This window comes from Stegostoma tigrinum, chromosome 17 (genome assembly GCF_030684315.1).
Source record: "Stegostoma tigrinum isolate sSteTig4 chromosome 17, sSteTig4.hap1, whole genome shotgun sequence".
NCBI lineage: Eukaryota > Metazoa > Chordata > Chondrichthyes > Orectolobiformes > Stegostomatidae > Stegostoma > Stegostoma tigrinum.
This window is the reverse complement of record NC_081370.1, coordinates 26,154,643-26,177,142: the sequence shown is the minus strand read 5'-3', so window position 1 is coordinate 26,177,142 and position 22,500 is coordinate 26,154,643. Positions and strand designations below refer to the sequence as shown.

Here is a 22,500-nt window from a genome sequence, read left to right as displayed (position 1 = left end):
GTATCCGATGTTTCTGTAACAAACAAATGCACTATAAAGTGAATAAGATAGGTATTATAAATAAGACCATAAGACATAGGAGTGCAATTAAGGCCATTCGGCCCATCAAGTCCACTCCGCCATTTAAATCATGGCTGATGGGCATTTCAACTCCACTTCCCTGCACTCTCCCTGTGGCCCTTGATTCCTTCTGAGATCAAGAATTTGTTGATCTCTGCCTTGAAAGCATCTAACGTCCCGGCCTCCACTGCACTCCGTTGCAATGAATTCCACAAGCCCACCATTCTCTGGCTGAAGAAATGTCGTCTCATTTCCGTTTTAAATTTACCCCCTCTAATTTTAAGGCTGTGCCCACGGGTCCTAGTCACCCCGCCTAACGGAAACAACTTCCTAGCGTCCACCCCTTCTAAGCCATACATTATCTTCTAAGTTTCTATTAGATCTCCCCTCAACCTTCTAAACTCTAATGAGTACAATCCCAGGATCCTTAGCCGTTCATCATACGTTAAACCTACCATTCCAGGGATCATCCGTGTGAATCTCCGCTAGACACGCTCCAGGGCTAGTATGTCCTTCCTGAGGTGTGGGACCCAAAATTGGACACAGTATTCTAAATGGGGCCTAACTAGAGCCTTATAAAGCCTCAGAAACACATCGCTGCTTTTATATTCCAACCCTCTTGAGATAAACGACAGCATTACATTCACTTTCTTAATCAGGAACTCTGCCCGCAAGTTAACTTTTAGAGAATCCTGGACCAACACTCCCAGATCCCTTTGTACTTCTGCTTTCCAAATTTTCTCACCATTTAGAAAATAGTCAATGCCCGTATTCTTTTTTCCAAAGTGCAAAACCTCACATTTGCTCACATTGAATTTCAGCAGCCATTTCCTGGACCACTCTCCTAAACTGTCTAAATCTATCTGTAGCTTCCCCACCTCCTCACTACTACCTGCCTGTCCACGTATCTTCGTATCATTGGCAAACTTCGCCAGAATGCCCCCGGTCCCTTCATCCGGATCATTAATATATAAGGTGAACAGCTGCGGTCCCAACACTGAACCCTGCGGGACACCACTTGTCACTAGTTGCCATTCCGAGAAAGAGCCATTTATCCCAACTCTCTGCCTTCTGTCAGACAGCCAATCCTCAATCCAAGCAAGTAGCTCACCTCGAACACCATGGACCCTCACCTTGCTCAGCAGCCTCCCGTGAGGCACTGTATTAAAGGCCTTTTGAAAGTCTAGATAAGAACAAAGAAATCTACAGCACAGGAAGAGGCCCTTCGGCCCTCCAAACCTGCGCCGATCAAGATCCTCTGTCTAACCTGTCATTTATTTTCTAAGGGTCTGTGTCCATTTGCTCCCTGCCCATCCATGCACCTGTCCAAATATATCTTAAAAGACGCTAACGTGTCTGCGTCTACCACCTCCGCTGGCAACACGTTCCAGGTGCCCACCACCATCTGTGTAAAGAACTTTCCACGCATATCTCCCTTAAACTTTCCTCCTCTCACTTTGAACTCATGACCGCGAGTAATTGAGTCCCCCACTCTGGGAAAAAGCTTTTTGCTATCCACCCTGGCTATACCCCTCATGATAGATAGCATCTACTAGATTTCCCTAGTCTAACATACTTGTTACCTCTTCAAACAATTATAATTAATTATAAATATATCTACAATATAATTATAAATAAATTAAATTGTAGATAGAAAAAAATGCAATCACATCAAAAAATGAATAGTTAATAAATTATTTAATAAATGAGGAGAAACATTTAGCTGTTTAATTAATATTGCATATCATGTATTTCAGGAATAAAATGAATAACAGATTGAACATTTTAATCATGTTATTATTCATCGTGATCTATTTTCATGATGATTCTGGAAAAAGTGTCGAACTCTCCAAATAGGTATTTATCTTGATTAGCATTCCACTGATGGCAAACAGTTTCAGTTACCGTAAATAATAAAGTGTGAAGCTGGATGAACACAGCAGGCCAAGCAGCATCTCAGGAGCACAAAAGCTGACGTTTCGGGCCTAGACCCTTCATCAGAGATGGGGATGGGGTGAGGGTTCTGGAATAAATAGGGAGAGAGGGGGAGGCAGACCGAAGATGGAGAGAAAAGAAGATAGGTGGGGAGGTAGGAAGGGGATAGGTCAGTCCAGAGAAGACGGACAGGTCAAGGAGGTGGGATGAGGTTAGTCGGTAGGAAATGGAGGTGCAGCTTGGGGTGGGAGGAAGGGATGGGTGAGAGGAAGAACAGGTTAAGGAGGCAGAGACAGGCTGGGCTGGTTTTGGGATGCAGTGGGGGGAGGGGGCGAGCTGGGCTGGTTGTGTGATGCAGTGGGGGGAGGGGACGAACTGGGCTGGTTTTGGGATGCGGTGGGGGGAAGGGGAGATTTTGAAGCTGGTGAAGTCCACATTGATACCATTGAGCTGCAGGGTTCACCTCCTCCCACCCACCCTCCTGCAAAAATTCCATCCCCTATTCCCAATTCCTCCGCCTCATCTGCTCCCACGATGAGGCATTCCACTCCCGCACATCCCAGATGTCCAAGTTCTTCAAGGACCGCAACTTTCCCGCTCACAGTGGTTGAGAATGCCCTTGACCGCGTCTCCGGCATTTCCTGCAACACATCCCTCACACCCCGCCCCCGCCACAACCGCCCAAAGAGGATCCCCCTCGTTCTCACACACCACCCCACCAATCTCTGGATACAACGCATCATCCTCCAACACTTCCGCCATCTACAATCCGACCCTACCACCCAAGTCATTTTTCCATCACCACCCTTGTCTGCTTTCCGGAGTGACAACTCTCTCCGTGACTCCCTTGTTCGCTCCACACTCCCCTCCAACCCCACCACACCTGGCACCTTCCCCTGCAACCGCAGGAAGTGCTACACTTGCCCCCACACCTCCTCCCTCATCCCCATCCCAGGCCCCAAGACGACTTTCCATATTAAGCAGAGGTTCACCTGCACATCGGCGAACGTGGTATACTGTATCTATTGTACCCGGTGTGGCTTCCTCTACACTGGGGAAACCAAGCGGAGGCTTGGGGACCGCTTTGCAGAACACCTCTGCTCGGTTCGCAATAAACAACTGCACCTCCCAGTCGCAAACCATTTCAACTCCCCCTCCCATTCTTTAGATGACATGTCCATCATGGGCCTCCTGCAGTGCCACAATGATGCCACCCGAAGGTTGCAGGAACAGCAACTTATATTCCGCTTGAGAACCCTGCAGCCCAATGGTATCAATGTGGACTTCACAAGCTTCAAAATCTCCCCTTCCCCCACCGCATCCCAAAACCAGCCCAGTTCGTCCCCTCCCCCCACTGCATCCCAAATCCAGCCCAGCCTATCTCCGCCTCCCTAACCTGTTCTTCCTTTCACCCATCCCTTCCTCCCACCTCAAGCCGCACCTCCATTTCCTACCTACTAACCTCATCCCACCTCCTTGACCTGTCCGTCTTCCCTGGACTGACCTATCCCCTCCCTACCACCCCACCTATCTTCTTTTCTCTCCATCTTCGGTCCGCCTCCCCCTCTCTCCGTATTTATTCCAGAACCCTCACCCCATCCCCCTCTCTGATGAAGGGTCTAGGCCCGAAATGTCAGCTTTTGTGCTCCTGAGATGCTGCTTGGCCTGCTGTGTTCATCCAGCCTCACATTTTATTATCTTGGATTCTCCAGCATCTGCAGTTCCCATTATCTCAGTTACCTTAAACCAGAGTTCTGAAATTCTGTTCCTAAACCGTTCCTCTATTTACCTTTTATTGTCCTCCACAAAGATGCTCATTAAACATACCTTTTTGAACAAACTTTTGGGTACTAGCCCTATTATCTCCTTCTGTGTCTTGGTGTCAAACTTGTATCAATGGGCATTCTTGTGAAACTTGTTGAGATGTATTGTTACTTTGGTTTAATTTTTTTCCTCGTTTACAGGTAACCCTTTGGCAGCGTAATCCACAATGATGGGGTTAGCTTCCACATGTAAGCTGGCAATATTCTAGTCTATTTCCCTACTGCCCTTCTTGACCACTTTATTGACTGCTGCTCAATTGATATTCAATTTTAGATGAGATGAATTTTCCTTAGGTTTAATCCTGGAAGGACTAAAGCTGATATTTTCCAGCATTGCGCAACTTGCCACTGATTCCATTCTGTATCCTGGCTATTGTTTCAAGCTGCACTTAGAAAATGGGATGTACTGTTTGACGTTAGCCAAGTTTCCAACCCCACAATGTCTAAAAAAGACCATCAACATTCAATTTATCTATTTCGGTCCCTGCCTTGGCTTAGCTGCCACTTAATCTCTGATCCATACCTTTAGCACTACCCAAGTTTTTATTCCGATGTTCTTTTTGCTGATCTCTCATTCCCCACTACTTATTCAAAATGCTGCTGCTCACATCTAATTCACACCACATCCTACTTGCCTTTCATTCCAATTCTTGCAAATTTTACTGGTTGCTAATCTTCCTATTTAAAATTATCAATCTCCTTTTGCTCTGTTTATCCAATCAAAATTAGCCAGATTTTCCCTTATATTTATGTTATTGACTTTGTGTAAGTTTAAGATTTCTGTTTGTGATTAGAATTTATTGTTTTTTAAACTTAATATGGAATACATACATTTATTACAAGATGAATCACATATCTTCAAGATTGCAATCTGACAATTTCCAACATGAATGGCTTAAAACTGCAAGTTGACACTTGCTATTAGGGCTTTAAATAATATTTACTACTATGTCATTATACCTTAGGAATTAGACACAACTCAGTCTTCTTACCGTGTTGTACACAGAATAAGCGGCGAGTACATGAAACAATGCTTGCTGTCTGTATGAAGAAAATTCAATGATAATTAGAGATAAAACAACTTCAAATATTATTTAAAAAGAAAATCTCCAACTTCTTGTAGTTTGTGGATTTTACATTAGGACATTATTGGACAAGTACTTCTGTACAAGCACTATCATCTTCAAACTTTTTTTCCCTTTACTCTGTCATGCGATGTGGGTGTCGCTGCAGTATTGATTGCCCATCCTAAGTGCCCAGTGAGCAATTGAGAAAGTCAATCACACTGATGTAGGTCTAGAGTCACATGTTTGCTAGACTAGTTAAGACCATCTTCCTTAAACGATAGTAATGTACCTGCTGGGTTTTAAATGGGTTCAAGTCTATTGAAAACTAATGATGGAATGAATGTTGACATCAAATTGTGTGTGTGAGAAGTTATTCCAGTTTCAGATGAGCAGTGGATCAAAGTAGATATGCTGCATTTAATTTGGCATGAATGTTGCGTTGAAATTACAATTGTGGTATGTTGTTTGAGCAAATTAAATGTCAGATCTTTCATCTGAATCTTCAGTACTACAATTAATTCATAATTGAAGTATGCATAGAACTCCTATAACATGGGCTGAGGTTGATGGTATGCTGAATGTTTATGAGATGATTTGTGCTGTCAATAAGCCATTTAGCAAGCAATAATTAATTGGTGATTCATCACAGCCTTGCAAGTAACACGCTGAACCATTTGTGCAAAGCATAGAAGATGGAATGATTTGCTTTTGAAGTCGAGATGGACCTTGATGAACTTCTTGTCAAACTCTAATACATGTTTTTCTATAGCTGGGTACCACCTCAAATAGTCTCCATGGAACCAAACCATGCTTACAGACCCTTGTTATTTGACTGCTGCCATTGAGTTATTGTGTAAGGAAGGCTTCTCATAATTGCAACACCTCACCGCATTTCACATTCCACTGACTCCAGTCAGTCAGTTTTCACCACAGCAATGCATGGCTACACAGATAAAGTTGGAGGCCTTCTACAATTCTGGTTCCTCCTTGCAATTAGGCACCACTTTGTTGAGGAGGTATTAAGCTTTTGAAAGTTTGAAGACACACATATGCATGACTACCACGTGATTACACCATAATTTTATTACGGTTAGTAAACAAATATGCAAAATGAGAGTTAACTGTATTTCCTTTCCAAATGGTCATGTGAAAATAGTTCCAATTTGAAATGGCAGCAATAAAATGTCACCTGCTGTATCATGTGCATGTAAGGTCTGTTAAAGAAGTGGTTTCTGAGAAGTTGTCATCCAATATCACAAGAAACTGATCAGAAGATCAAAGGAAGTATCTGTACCTTGCATACTTTGCCCATTTATCTGCTGCAATGAAATGATGGCCAGAATCACCTTGGTAGATTTCCTGAGGTTATTATCCTTTTCTTCATCTCTAGGTTAGAGGGACTGTTGACTCAACTAACCACTTCCTGCTGAGCAGCCTGACTGTTTCTACTAGGTGAAAAATGCCCAAGGATGGCAAAACATTTAAGAGGTGCAGCTAAGCATTTTTCACTTCCTGCTAATTGAAAGTTTTTGCAGGCAAGTATATTGCACGTCAAGAGCTCACGTGGAATTTAGAAAGATGTCAAATTCAGAAAAGATAGAAAGAGATTTTTGCCTTCATTTTTCTATTGTTTCATCTTTGATATATTCTCAAGAGTTTGCTGCTTCACTTGGACCACTTATCCTGAAGTACAGTACGAGAAAATTGTTGAGAAAGAATAAAAGTAATTTTGATCTAGCAACTGAATTGTTTCTAGGAAAGTGTGTGTTTGGCATGACCCATAAACATAACGTCAGCACCAACATCTTCCTTATTTTCCTTACAGTGCATGAATTTCCAAAACCATATCTTCATTTGGTTTTACTGTTAGCAACAGTAAAACTATATACTATACAGTATATTCTGTTATTAATACTATATTCTATATTACTATACTATATTATATTCTGTTATTAATCTCAAATTCCATCTTTATGTATAACTTGCACGGAAATTTAGAATGATTTTCTGCAATCTATTTCATCTCTATGAGTCAATCCTTTGCGACATACTGTGCAAATAATTACGATGCAAAGCTCTGCAATTTTGTATCCAGTTTACAGCAATACATCTGTGTCAGACTGCATGAATCTTTAACCAACACAGAACAACGGATGTTGTGGTGCTAGTTCAAAAGCTGTAACTCAACCATGGGATTCCAATGATATTATAGAAGCACATACCGAATGGTTTCTGACATCAGCATTTAAGCTCATTGGAATTCAGTTATTAACTCTCTCCTTTCATTTGTCCATTATGATCACAGCTGCATAAACATTGTAGCTGCAATTCAAGATTCTTTAAATACTAAAAGTGGTAGATTAAGAAAACATAAAAGTCTACCTCCAGGAATTTGTCATAATTTCAATATAAGCAACTTAAACACTAACTTGTGAATGACACACTATCTCCCAAAAGCTTGATCTCATCCAAAACACTTGGCAATATCCTTAGTCACATCAAGTTCCATTCATCAGTGTACTCACTAACCTACATCTTCCAGTTTGGCAACACCTTGGTTTTAAAACTTACCCTTATTTTCAAGTCACATTGTGGTCCAGCCTCCCTGCCCACTTCTATACCCTCCTCCTGCCCTGTGTTACTCCAATTGTGGCCGCTTGTATGTCTCCGATAGCGATGACTAACTATCTAAACATTAGGATCCTCTCTAAACATTTCTCTCCTCATATAATCTGCTTCTTAATAACTATGTTTGTGACAAGGCCTTTGGTCTCCTGTTAGGAAACAGAGTCATCAACCTCCTCTGATTCAGTTCTCCAGGCAGCTACTCAAAGCAGCTGGAAAATGAGGTGCAGCAGCTACCAGCTTATTTTCCTTTGAATTCTAGTCTGGTGTAAAGATGCGGAGATCTTTATAAACTGCTGAAAGATTTAATATCTTCCCTAAAATTTCAATTTTAAGTGATGTCTCCCAAAGTTAAATAGGTTCTAAAAAAAGTCTCCTCACCGAAAGACATAATTCACATTTGATATTGGAAAATCTATTTCCCAAGGAAATCAGGGAGACTTTGTTGCTCATTTGTGACATAGGTTTAATTTTCTAGATTCATAGTGCAGAGACCCTCTGAACAGCATCCCACACAGGCTTACTTCATAACCCCACGTCTATCAACTACGTAACCTGCACATCTTTGGACTGTGGGAGGGAACACATGCAGACACAGGGAGAAAGTGCAAACTCCAAACAGACAGTCACCCAATGCTGCAACGGAACCCAAGTCCTTTGAGCTGTGAGGCACCATGCCAACCAATGTGCCGTGCTTTTACTAACAATTTTACTGACAAATCAGGACAGTTAGCATTTCTGATTTTAACTCCACGATCGCATTTATCAACTTCAGCGGGGAAGTTGGCAGGACAGTAGAAAATCATTCAATTTGATACTGTTGGTGACCTGCAGGTTAAGTGTTGGGATAGGTTGCTGGAGCTGTTCCGTAGCCATCCAAGAGTGGTAAGGGAGTTAAATGATCTTGTTTCAATCTGAGGCTGTGTGCAATACAGGAGAAGTGATGGCCTTGTGGTATTATCACTAGAGACCAAGATAATGTTTTGGGGACCGCGCTTTAAATCCCCAGTGCAATATGAATGCAGTAACAATCTGGAATTAATTATGTCAGCATCTCTGAGATGCAAGCCTAATCAGTGGGTGAGCAACTCTGCTGCATCAGCAGCCATGATCCTATTGAAGTCCTTGAGAAGATTTATTGCTCGGGCTGTGGATGAGGTTGTTGGTTTGCTTGCTGAGCTCACTGGTTATCATACAGATGTTTTTGTCACCACGCAAGGTCATATCATCAGTGTGGCCTCCGATAAAGCAATGTTGTCCTACTCCGCTTGGTATTTGTACGATCTGGTCAGTTAAGTTGGGTTGTGTTTCCGGTTCGTTTTTGCATGGGTTTGCATTTGGGATCTAATTCCATATGTCGACATATCAACATAATTCAACAAACATGTGAAATGAGACGCCATATACAAACCCGGGAAAAATATGGCACAACCCAACTAAACAGATCGGATCATACAAATTCCATGTAGAGTAGAACAACATCACTTCATTGGACGCTGTGCTGATGTTACCCAGCACGGTGACAAAACATTTGTACAATAACCAGCCTGCTCGTCAAGCAAGGCAACAACCTCAAGATCCTTTGAACGGCACAACAGGGTCAAGTAGCTGAATAGCAGTACCACTGCTAGAGGTGACCTCTGCTGAGGCTGCAGAAGTAGTTATGTGTCCTTGAAGGTTTGGTTCAGTTAAAATGCTGAGGCTACGGTGGTAGACTGCAGAGATTGCAACATTAGAGCATGAGCAGGCATTGTTCTGGGGTCATTCTCTGTGGGACTTGAAGCCTACAATGAAGAAGGTACCCTGAATACGAAGCTAGAGGGACACTCTTCCTTACATCACCGGTAAAATTGCATTACTACAAAAATGGTTATTTGGTCTCTCAGTCCAAGTCATGACTGTTCCCATTGCTTCAAACACACTGTGCTGCATGGGAAGGTTATGGGCTTTACTTCCAATGTCTTCTGCCATAGAGTCTCACAGCTCAGAAACAGACCCTTTAATCCAACTCATCATCATTTTGCCAGCCACCACTGGCCCCACCCACCCCATATCTCAGTTCGTCTGGAGATGGCTGGTAAAATCTTGCCATTTCTAGAGGATAGGTAGGGCTAAAATCTACCTTATGCTGCAACTCTCCACTGCCAATGACTGCATGTCTTGACTATCAGTTCCAAAATCCAACATGTTTGCCAGATCAGAAGTACTAAAGGAGAGTGGTAGGCCAGGGTCAATTCCTTTTCAGTGTCACAAGTCACTAAGGAGCAAAGGTCACAAGGATCAAATGGGATGTGAGCACCGAAGAAAACCAAGCAAGAAAATACTAAGGTAACACGGTGTGAAGCTGGATGAACACAGCAGGCCAAGCAGCATCAAGAAAACTTGACATTTTTCGGGTCGGGACTCTTCTTCAGAAATGGGGGAGGGGAAGGGGATTCTGAAATAAATAGGGAGACGGGGGAAGCGATAGAAGATGGATAAAGGAGAAGATAGGGTGAGAGGAGACAGACAAGTCAAAGAGGCAGGGTTAGAGTTAGTGAAGGTGAATGTAGGTGGGGAGTTAGGGAGGGGATAGGTCAGTCCAGGGAGGACGGACAGGTCAAGGGGGCGGGATGAGGTTAGTGGGTAGGAGATCGGCGTGGGGCTTGAGGTGGGAGGAATGGTTAGGGAGGCAGGGACTAGCTGGGCTGGTTTTGGCATGTGGTCAGGGGAAGGGAGATTTTGAAGCTTGTGAAGTCCACATTGATACCCTTGGGTTGCAAGGTTCCCAAGTGAAACATGAGATGCTGTTCCTACATCTTTTGGGTGGCATCACTGTGGTAATGCGGAGGCCCAGGATGGACATAGTTATCCAAGGAGCCAGGGCGGTGGGGGGGGAATTAAAATGGTTCGCGACTGGGAGGTGTAGTCGTTTGTTGAGAACTGAGCGTAGGTGTTCTGCAAAGCGGTCCCCAAGCCTTCGTTTGGTTTCCTCGATGTACAGGGGGCCTCAACGGGAACAGCGGACACAGTATATCGCGTTAACAGATGTGCAGGTGAAGATCTGTTTGATGTGAAAAGTCTTCCTGGGGGTGAGGGGGGAGGTATAGGGGCAGGCGTAGCACTTGCTTCAGTTGCAGGGAAAAGTGCTGGGGTGGTGGGGCTGGAGGGGAGTGTGGAGCGGACAAGGGAGTCACGGAGAGAGTGGTCCCTCCGGAAAACACATAAGGGAGGGGAGGGAAAAATGTCTTTGGTAGTGGGGTCAGATTGCAGGTGGCGGAAATGTCAGAGGATGATGCGTGGGATTTGGAGGTTGGTCAGGTGGTACGTGAGGACGAGGGGGATTCTGTTTTCGTTATTATTGCGGATAGGGGGTGTGAGGGATGAGTTGTGGGAAATGCGGGAGACACAGTCGAGGGCATTTTCGATCACTGTGGAGGGGAGGTGCGGTTTCTGAATAAAGAGGACATCTGGGATGTTCGGGAGTGGAATGTCTCATCTCGGGAGCGGATGCGGCAGAGGCAAAGGAATTGGAAGAAGGGTCCCGACCCAAAACGTCAAGTTTGCCTGTTCCTCTGATGCTGCTGGGCCTGCTGTGTTCATCCAGCTTCACACCATGTTATCTCAGATTCTCCAGCATGGGCAGTTCCTACTATCTCTGTAAGAAAATGCTGAAGTGAATTTAGTCTTAACGTGTACTTTTTTTGCTTCAGGTCCCAATAATAATCAAGTTGTCTGGGACCCTAAAAGCCAGACCCAAATATATTCTTCAATACAACAATCTCAAATATACAGAGTTCGTCATTCTCATAAATATTTGCTTTTGTTCTGTGACGCCAAACTCATTTTCTTTGTCATTTTCATGACATTGATTTTATTTTATCTCAACATTTTCTTTTCAGCTTTGCTTATAACCATGGCTACTGCCATTTTGCTATAAGCCTGTACAGTAGTTATCAAAAGAATAGTTATAGTGAAACTTCAATGGTCTAATAAAATCTCATAAGAAAAGCTCCCCACACCGCACAATATGAATAGCTATCTTTAGCATTAATTTTTTTGCATGTCCAATGATGCAGAATCTAGTAGGACTTTTTATGATGTCACTCACAAAAAGACAGCTTTAAATTAAACAACTGTAGATTTTCACAAGTCTCTCTTTGATACATTATCCATTGAAAAGGCTGAAAATATGTTGTCATTAATATCGAAAGATTTTACTTATGCTATAGATCTTTTTCAATGACACTGTTTAACATACTACATGTTTGAACCAGTGCGCTGGAACCAAACGGTCAAACCAAAAATAGAAAAACACATTTCCTTTAAATATTACTCTTTTATTTTTCCAAACAGTATTAAAAGTGCTTCACCTTTCATGCATGCTGAAGGTCATGAATTAGTCAAATTTGTTGATAGCTAAGATTCTATTGTCTTTCTCTTTAAATTGTGTAAACACTAGGGAAAATGAATCTAGCTACTATTGTTAAGAAATATGTATTCCACAATCAAAGACAACAGGAGAGTCAAAGGAAAGACATAGCATAAATTTAGGGCACCTTCAAAAAACTGACATAGGAAAGCCATATAAATACTGTGTCCGCATCAGCAGGTCAGAGGTTGCATATTCTGCACCAAAAAAAAACTCACTCTCTATTCCCTCAAATCCCCTTCAACATCTACAAGGCACATGTTAGAAGTTTGATTGAATGCACTCCATTTGCTTGGATGAGTATGGATCCAACAACACTTACGACACTTGTTGTCATCCAGGACAAAACAGTCTGTTTGACAAGCAACCCATTGACCAACTTAGACATTCATTCCCTCCTTGTAGAGTGTACACACTGCAGCAACTTGTTAACAGTTCTCAAACAACACCTTTCAAACCAATGATCTCTATAAATAACAGGGATAAGTGCAGCAGATTCATGGAAACACCTCATGTCTCCCTCTCAGCTGCACACCATCCTTACGTGAAACCAAATACATCATTCACTCAGTGGCACCGTATTAAAATTCTGGAACTCCTTTCCTTACGGCACATAGAAGTACCTGCGCCAGACTGACTGCAGCAGGAAGGCAGCTCACAACCACCTTCACAAGAGAATTTTGGGATATAGCACAAATGCTATTATTGCATACTATGAAAAGATATGAATAGGTTTATTCAATCTCTTTAATATTACTTAAGTTTTTCATCCTTAGCTTTACTGTGAAAATACCATATTTGTAACATCTTCAGAGATTTAATGTCAATTGAGATGATCCTTTAATTGAGATTATACAGACTCTCCAGGAAATACATCACTTTACATGTATCAACACTAACTCTCATCTGCTGTAGGTCTGCTGAGGCATATTGAAACCTGCTACTATCCTGCTCAATATACTTGTTGCTGAGTTTTGGAGGATTCACAAAGTTCAAAATTGTTTTCCGTCTTCTAGACTAGGACAAATGCATACAAGAGAAAAGCATTAGGTGTAACACTGACCCATGCTTCGCTCTTGACAGAACAAAAAATCTACTCACTTCATCTGAGATAACAAAGTGTAGAGCTGGATGAACACAGCAGGCCAAGCAGCATCAGAGGAGCAAGAAAACTGACATTTTGGGCCGAGGTCCTTCCTACTCCTCTGATGCTGCTTGGCTGCTGTGATCATCCAGCTCTATGCCTTGTTATCTCAGATTCTCCAGCATCGGCAGTTCCTACTATCTCCCTACTCACTGCGTCTCTTTGCTTCCTTCCCAAGTACATAGCTAAGTTAGAGGCATCCCTTCAAACATCACATGCTTCTCCTTTCTGACTACAGGCATGTCTATAACATGGTAGTTTCTCAAATACCTTCAAAAGGCCATTTATACACCATCTACTGCAATTCTTTTATCAACCAATTCCACAGCATCATCAATAGAGTTATTTAGACATTACTAGTTTTTAAACAAATCTGGGCTCCTGTTCCATTTTAACTCAATCCTCTCTAAGTCAGATTAATCTTGTCCTTCAGAATGATCTTTCATAGTATTCCCACCACTAAAGTAAAACTAACCAGCTTGTAGTTACCAGGTTTATGCCTCGCTGCTTTTTGAGGAGGCTTCAAGTTTATAACTTCTTTTAAGATTAGCTTGTTGAGTCAATCATGGAATCATACGGTAAAGGAGAGGCCTTTTGATGAATCAAGTCTGCACCGACAAAAATAGGCTACCACCTACACTAGTCCTAATTTCCTGCACTGGGCTCATAGCCTTCAATGTTATGATACTTCATGGGCTCTCCCAAATTCTTGTTCAAGGTTGTGAAGGTTTCCTGCCTCAACTACTCTCCCAGACAACGCATCCAGACCCCCAATACACTCTGGTTAAAAATGTTTCTTTAAACCCCCTCTACAAGTTTGGCATTTCACTTTAAAATTATACCCTCTTGTTACTGACCCTTGAACAAATAGCTGTTTTCTATTTACCCCGTCAATGACCCTCATAAGCTTATACACCTCTATCAGCACACCTCCACCTCAACATTTTCTGATCCAAAGAAAACAACCTGAACTTATCCAGTGTCTCTTCATAGCTGAAATTCTCCAAACCAGACAATATCCTGAGAATCTCCATTGCACTCCTTTTAAGAATAGGTGACAACACTATAATCTTCAACACTTTTGCCCTGTAAGGCTGCATGCTCAGTCCCCCTACGATACTCCTTGTACACCCTTGACTGTGTGGCAAATTACGCCCTAATTCCAGTTACAAGTTGGCTGACCACAGCTGATGGTTGGATCTCAAAACGATGAGACAGAATATAGGAAAGTGACTGAGTACGTAGCGACATGTTGTAAAGACATCAATATCAGCAGAACAAAGGAGCTAGTCATTAACTTCAGGAAACAGAGTGGAGGGCACCCACCTGTTTGCATCAATAGTGCTGACATGGAGATGGTCAAGAGTGTCAAGTTTCTAGGAGTGATAACCACCAACAATCTGTCCTGGTCCACCCACATTGACACAATAGGCAAGAAAACACAACAATGTCTCTACCTCCTCAGGATGCTAAGGAAATTTTGCACGTCCACAAAAGATTCTTGCCAATTTTAAGATGCACCATAGAAAGCATCCTTTCTGGATGCTTCACAGCCTGGTCTGGCAACTGCTGTTTCCAAGATCAGAAGAAACTACAGAGTCATGAACACTGCCCAGTCCTACACATAAACCAGCTGTTCATCCACCGACTCCAGCTATCCTTTCAGCTACCTTGGGAAAGCAATCAACATAATCAAAAACCCTTCCCACCCTGGTTATATTCTCTTCCACCTTCTTCCATCGAGCAGAAAATATAAAAGCTTGAATCAGTTCATGTGTATTTGAAAATAGCTTCTTCACTGCTGTTAACAAACGTTTGAATGGACCTCTCCAATGTTAATTTTGATCTCTCTCTGCACCTTCTGTGCGGATGTAACACTGTAATCCACACTCTGTTCTGCTACCCTGATGCACTTTGTATGTTACCATCTACCTTACAGTACTCAAGACAATACTTTTCAACAACACTTGTGAGACAACAACGAATCAAACTCAAACTCCAGTGCAATCATATCCTTCCTATAGTCTAGTGACCAGAACCGCAGACAGTACTCCGGCTGTGGGCTAACCAAAGTTCACCTCCAGCATGAACCTCCTGTTTTTACACCACAACTGAAAAAGGCAAGCATCTCATACGCTTTCTTACCTGCCTTTAACCTGTCCTGCCACCTTCAGGAATCTGTGAACAAGCACCCCAAGATCCTTCTGTTCCTCTGATCTTCCTAGTTTCTTTCCATTCATTGAGTACACCCTTGTCTTGTTCCTTCTTCCAAAGTGTATCACCTCACATTTATCAGGGTTGCATTCTACAGATCATTGATCTGTCCATCTGATTAATCTGTTTACATCTTCTTGTAATCTAATAGCTTCCTCCTCACTGTCAACTACCCAGCCAATCTTTGTGTCATCTGCAAACCAACTTATTCCTCCCACATTCTCATCTACATCATTTATTAACATTGCATTATTTGATTGGGCTTTAATAGTGCATTATGTTTTATTGCTATACTCTATAATGTAGGTGTGCTCAATTAGAATTATACAGGTGTGCTTAGTGTTGTAAGGCTGCAAGGTTTGAAAGTGACATGCTGAATTTTTTTTAAAAAAGCTAAAAACCATCTGACTGTAAAAATTGCTGGGAGGAATTTCTAGATTAAAGTTAAATTCTGTTGGTTGTATTTTAGGCTAAGACACAAGTAGAGTTACAATAATTGTTTTTAGGATTTCTATAAGTAGAAATCAAAGTATGTACAAAAATTAGTAAGGAACAATAAAATGTTGGACATTCAGAATAATATAATGTATAACATTATCTCAAATATAAAAGTTCTTTTACTTGCAGTTTTCTTTCACTAGAGATCAAACAGTCTCACATGAATACCACAATTCTGCAAGATATCTGTGCTTAACTACTTCTGGCCTCCTCAGTATTCCAGATTTTGACTGCTTTACTGCTGGTGGCCATGATTTCAGTTGTTTAGTCCCTAAGCGCTCGAATTCCTTCCTTGCACCTTATTTTTTACGGTTATGGCAGTCCTTAAAAGGTACCTTTTAGAGCAAGCTTTTAGTAATCTGACCAAATAATTCTATATCTGTCCCTCGGTTGTTTTTTTTATTTTAATGCTCCTGTGAAAGGCCTTGGGACTGATATTGCATTGATCAGATGATACAGATATTGGCTGATGCTGTTAAAAATGTGATCTTCAACATCTTCAGTTGTTCATGATCCTAACCAGCTAACAACAGGCTCACATTCTACGGGTGTAACCGATCTCCTTTTTCACTTATTCCAGTTAGGGCAAACTGCCTGTTTTCCAACTGAAAACAGGTTGGCTTTAATTTTAACTGGGAGCATATTTGTAATGGCTGGGGATGGAAAAGCCCCACAGGGATCTCTGCATGTAATTCAGGCCATTTTATCTCCAAGGTCTCAATTCATAATAATTCAGGTCAATCCCAAAAGCAAGACTGATGTTAAGGCCAACGGGCAATAATGGAAATCGAACAGGACACATTAGGGTGTTGGAGGCACTAATTAACAGTCTTTGACATAAAGTCAATGGTGGGTAAGGTTGTTAACAGCTGATAGCAGTGCCAAGTTGAAAAGTCAAGGCCTGAGCTAGAAAGATCCAAGAACTCCTCGCGAGATCAAAGAAGAGCATTCCTGAACGTTCTAGACTCAAGGAGCTAAAGAGGTGTAAAATCCAAGAAGAAATCAGGAAAACAATGAAACGACATGGATGATGATTAGATTTACCTTGAATTTGTTTGCCAAAGATATTTTTTCAACTTATGAAGAATAGGAGGATAACAAAGGAAGGCTATTTCTTTTAAGGTCTAAAAGCCATCTTATGTGGAGAGGTGGAAAATGTTGTAATGGTTCTTAATGAATACTTTGCATCTGTCATCACAGAAGTTGTTGGTGGGGGTGGGTGGGGCAGACACAGCATGTCATTATTGTAGCAAAGAAAAAGGAGTGTGAAGTGTCAGATGTGATAAACATAGGAAGAGAAGAATACTGGGATTAGCACCATTGAAAGTAGATTTTTTTTCTACAACCTTGAAACTATATAAGTCACCAAAGCAAGATGAAAAGTATCCCAGGTATTAAAATACCTCAGACAGGAAATAGCAAAAGGGCTGACTCATTTTTCAATCCTCAATGGATAAAACTGTGATGCCAAATTGCTGCTAATGTCTGTTTTAAAAGGGAGCAAGGGATAGACTGAATATTTCTGAAGCAGGGTCCAGGCCCAAAACGTCAGCCTTCTGGCTCCTCTGATGCTGCTTGGCCTGCTGTGTTCATCCAGCTTTGCACCTTGTTGTCTCATATTACAGGCCTGTTAGTTTAACTTCAACAGTGGACAAATTATCAGAATCAATTATAAAAGAAAGAATTAACTGCCATTTCAAAAAGCACAAGTTAGTCAACAATTGATTGCTGATCGTCCTTGATTACTTCAGTTAAACCAAATAAAAGCTCATGGGATCCAGTGGAATATAACAAACGGGATACAAAATTGGCTTTGTAGCAGGAAAACAAACGTTAATTGCTGATTGGCATTTTTATAACTGCAAGGCTGTTTCCAGTGGGGTTCTGCAGGATTCAGTATTAGGTTTCCCAGTTTTTTGATTTGTACTTATTCATGATTTGCACTTAAATATAAGGGATGTGATTCAGAAGTTTGTAGGTGACACTAAAAATTGGCTGTGTGGTTAGCGAGGAAGATAGCTGTATGCTGCAGGAAGATTTCAATGTACTAGTCATTTGGGCAGAAAAATGGCAAATGGAATTCAATCCAGAGAAGTGTGAAGTTGTGCATTTGGGCAGTCAAACAATGCAAAGTAATATGCAAATAAAAGGAGAATATTGAAGTGTAGAGAAAGTCAGGGCATTGGAGTCAACGTCCACATTGCCCTGAAGGTACCAGGTCAGGTTAATAAAGGTAGGAAAGAAATCAATCGGAATCCTTATCTTCTTTAATCAAGAGTATTCAAAAAAGGAATAGGGAGGGTATAACTAGAACTTTATAAATCATTAGTTAGGTCATGACTTGATAACTGCATGCAATTCTTGTCCCCTCACAACAGAAATGATTTAATTATGTGACTGGGAAAATATAGAAAGACGTCACAACTGAGGAGAAAGGCAGTTTTGAGGGAAGATTGAATTGACTGGGATAGTTCTCTTTGAAGCAGAGGCTGGGGGAGATTTGACTGAAATGTACAAAATTGAGGAGCCTTGGTAGAGTGGATAGGAAGGGCTGATTTACCTCAGCAATGACTCGGGATTCAAATTTAAAGTAACAGGTAGAAAGATTAGTAGGATGGGAAGGGTCTAGAACACACACTGCCTGAAAAGATAGTGGACATAGAAATCCTCAACTCATTTAAAAGGGTGTCTTGGCATGGATATCAAAAACCATAGCCTACAGGACTATGGACCATAGGCTGGCAAGTTGGATTTGGTAGGAGATAGAGTCAATGCAGTGTGAAGCTGGAGGAGCACAGCAAGTCAGGTGGCATCACAGGAGCAGCAATGTCAATGTTTTGTGTCAGGATCCTTCATCAGGACTGGTAGGAACATTCCTTCTGCAAATGGCACAAACATGATGGGCTAAAGAGGCCTTTTGCTGTTCTGTAAATTTTCTATAATTCTACGCTTTAATTTAGTTATTACCACGTCCTCCTGTTTTCAGCCAGCGCCTTCTGGTGTGCTTCCCCTGTCAGCATTGGCAGTAGGCTGATCTCTCTGAGTCACCATAAAATAGACATTGCTATGCCAGTGATAGCATTTACTATATGTTAAGGTGTTATCAGGTGTGAACAATATTTCTATTTCATATAAATTATGCCCTTTGAACTATATTCAGAATAATTGTGAATGCTTTCCATATTGATAGGAAAATTCTTGCATGTGTTAACAATGTTGCTGAAATAGCAAAACACACCCAAGTGTTTCAAACTAATTTCCCAGAAAATATTTCCACAAGTTACGCCATGAATTAGAAGTCCTGGGTTCAAATACTAGCATCTAATGACATTGCTACCATGCCTATTCTTCCCTAATGTATCATGTGCATATCTTTAGCTCTTAACAAGGGAGTCATGGAGAACAACCATTGAATGGAGGCAGGAAGACAAGGCTGCAAAAGTTTCGACACACTATATTATTACACCAAAAAATTGAATCACTTACTTCACTCCATATCGATCCCGAAACATGATATGGTTTCTAAAAGTGCGATTTACATCAAGGTCTATTTGTTTAATATCAGCTGAAACACTTTGTGCTTGTAATTTCATTTTCTGTAAAAAAAATTTCAAAATTCTCTATTATAGTTGAAAAGTACACATTTAATTGTGTGAAAGCGTCACAAGTTATAAAAAGTACCCACAATTTTGGCCCAACAGTTTTATGTTAGAGTTTGTGCTCATACAAGCTCCATCCTCACCTTCTTGATCAAACCTCATTAACATATCCTTCTAATCCTTAATCTCTCATTTGCTTATCTTGGTTCCTCTTAAATACATTGTGCTATTTGCACCAGCTACACCCTGTAGTTAATTAGCTCCACATTTGTACCTCCCTTTCTCAAGTAGTTGGTCTTATTGGATTTATTGGTGGACATATAACAGTTATGACTATATTTCAATTGTCAAAGTAATGCAAGACGTCATCCACAATGCTTAAAAAAAGCATTTACTCAGCAATGAGTTCAGCAATGGGTCCCGACCTGAAACGTCAACTTTCCTTCTCCTCTGATGCTGCCTGGCCAGCGGTGTTCCTCCAGCTCCACACTGTGTTATCTCTGACTCTAGCATCTGCAGTTCTTGTTATCTGCAAGGATCATTCAGATCTCACTCTACATTTCATTCAAACATGGCAAAAAGGTGAGATGAGAGTGATTGCCTCGATACCAAAGCATCAAGGAATTTAAGTAAAACTGAGGTTAATGCAAATCAAGGGAAAATTTTTCCACACAGAAATATGCTTGTGATTCTTAAAAGTCAGACATTTCAATCCTCGGACACCGTTGCAGGAGTTCCTCACAGTAGTTCTCTTGCTCAACATTCTTCACCAGTGAACCTCCTTCAGTCAGGAGGTCAGAGATGAGGATGCTTGCTGATGATGCCATAATATTTAGATTAATTGCAAATCTTCAGACACTAAAGCAGTTCACACTCACATGCAGCTGGACTTGGACCATGTTAAGGTTTGAACTGATAAATCATGAGTAACATTCATGCTGTATAAGTCACTTACATGACCACCTCCAATTAAACAGAACATAACTATCTCCCCTTGACAATGAAAAGCACCACTCTTACTAAACCCTACCACCAACATCCCGTGGTTTATCATGGAGCAAAAAAATTAAATAAACCAGTCATATTAAAGAATGTGGCTGCAAGCGTAGGTCAGAGCTACAAAGTCTGTGGTGGGGAACTCACTTCCTATAGCTCAAAAGTAATTTCACACAGACTCTCCAAAGGGTTATCAATAGGTTACATATAGTATCATACGGGATACTGCATGGATGTCTACTTTGGTATGAAGAATAGTAAAAATAAAACCTTATTTGAACGACAACAGACTGGAGAATGTTGTGGGCAGAAAGATCTGGGTGTCTTCATATATGAATTATAAAAAGTTAGCAAACAATTAGGAAGGCAAGTAGAATGATGGCTTTTTCTCAAGGTGAGTCCTGCTAGAACTATAGAGAACACTGGTAAGAACACATATAGAACACCTTGAATAGTTTCAGTCTCCATTTTTAGGGAGCAACATAACTGTATTAGAGGAAAATTCAGAGAAGATTCATTAAGTTGATTCCTGGAATGATGGGAATGTTTTGTGAAGAAAGACTGGGCAGATTGGGCTTATACTCATTGAAACATGTAGATTTTGAAGAAAGCTGAACGAACTACGGATGCTGTAAATCAAGACAAAAACAAAGTGGCTGGAAAAGCTCAGCAGGTCTGGCAGCATCTTCCTCAGGATCACTGGACCGAAATGATAACTGTTTTTTCCTTCACAGATGCTGCCAGACTGGCTGAGCTTTTCCAACAACTTAGATTTTGAGGAAGTTTGCCACAGTAAATGCTGAAAGGAAATTAATCCTTGTCAAGATACCTCGAAACAAGGGCAATTTCAGGATAAAGGTGTTCCTATTTAAGATGGAAATAAAAAGAAATTTCTTCTCTCAGAGGATCATTTATCTTTGGAACTTTGTATCTAAGACACCAAATGGAGACTGGGTCACTGAATATATTTTAAAACAGAGTTAGCATAGATTTTTGATCTATGAAAAAGTCAAGAGTTATTGAGAACATTTTGGAAGTTTGAGCTGAGAGTACGATCAGGCAGACATGATCTTTCTGAATGCAGGGCATATTCGAGGAATCAAATTACTTCCTCCTATGTCTGATGTTCTAAGGTGCACCATCCACTAGGCAAAAGTCAATAATCTGACAGAATACTCCCTATTTGCCTCAGTCAGTGCAGCTCTAACAACATTTAAGAAGATTCACAGGATCCATAACAAAATATCCCACTTCATTTGCATCCTATTTACTATTTTAAATGTTCACTCACTTCTTATAACCCTGCTACACAATGGCAGCATCATAAAATATTTACAAGGTACACCACAGTATCACAAAGCTTCTGGCTCAAGGGTACAGATGTTTCCTGCTGTGCCACAAGTTCTTGTAACCTAATTAAATAAGTTCCCCATCATAAAGCGTATTATTGGAGATGCACTAAATGAGAGCTTATGGGTTCTTCACGATGCATATTAATGTTATTTGAACTATTATTCTTGTGAAAATGGTACAAAAGGTCTACAAAAGGTGCATTTCAGTAATTCAACTATATATTCTTTCATGCTTGTATTATTGCTTGAACCAATATCTTGGATATAATCCTGACTGTGTAGTCCTGGTCCTGTCATCAATGTCTGGTATTCAAAAGGCACTGAAAACAAAAAAAAACTCTAGACACCTTGCTGATTTTTATTCAAGTACTTAAAACAAAAATCATTTCCTAAATAATTTACCTCATATTTTCCTTCATTCTCAGACTTCAATTTTTCTAAATCTAACAGCAGTGACCAAATCTGACCCCGCAGCTGTAGGGGAATTCCTTTATAAATTCTTCGTATCATCTGAAATAAAAACACATGCCAGAATTCTATGGTTAATCATGTTTGGTCAATTCTGCACTCATACAGACACAAAATATTATGGATGTGATTTTGCTCGCTGAGCTGCAAGGTTCGTTTTCAGACATTTTGTCACCATTCTAGGTAACATCATCAGTGAGCCTCCAGTGAAGTGCTGGTGTTATGTCCCGCTTTCTATTTATCTGGTTAGGTTTCCTTGGGTTGGTGATGTTATTTCCTGTTCTTTTTCTCAGAGGATGGTAGACTGG

The 22,500-nt window shown here is 41.1% G+C and overlaps 1 protein-coding gene across 5 annotated transcripts in view; it reads right to left on the bottom strand.

Moving 5' to 3' along the window:
• Positions 1 to 22,500, bottom strand: part of LOC125459510 (uncharacterized) — a 230,005-nt gene that overhangs the window by 92,826 nt on the left and 114,679 nt on the right. For 3 of the 5 annotated variants that reach the window (XM_048546013.2, XM_048546015.2, XM_048546014.2), the window contains 3 exons: positions 22,127 to 22,234; positions 19,264 to 19,373; positions 4,811 to 4,859 (listed from right to left, as the gene is read on the bottom strand). In XM_048546013.2, the coding sequence (XP_048401970.1) occupies positions 4,811 to 4,859; positions 19,264 to 19,373; positions 22,127 to 22,234 (267 nt within the window). Of the gene's footprint in view, positions 1 to 4,810; positions 4,860 to 19,263; positions 19,374 to 19,801; positions 19,908 to 22,126; positions 22,235 to 22,500 lie in introns of those variants that run through there. The other 2 variants (XM_059652033.1, XM_048546016.2) reach the window with 2 other exon arrangements.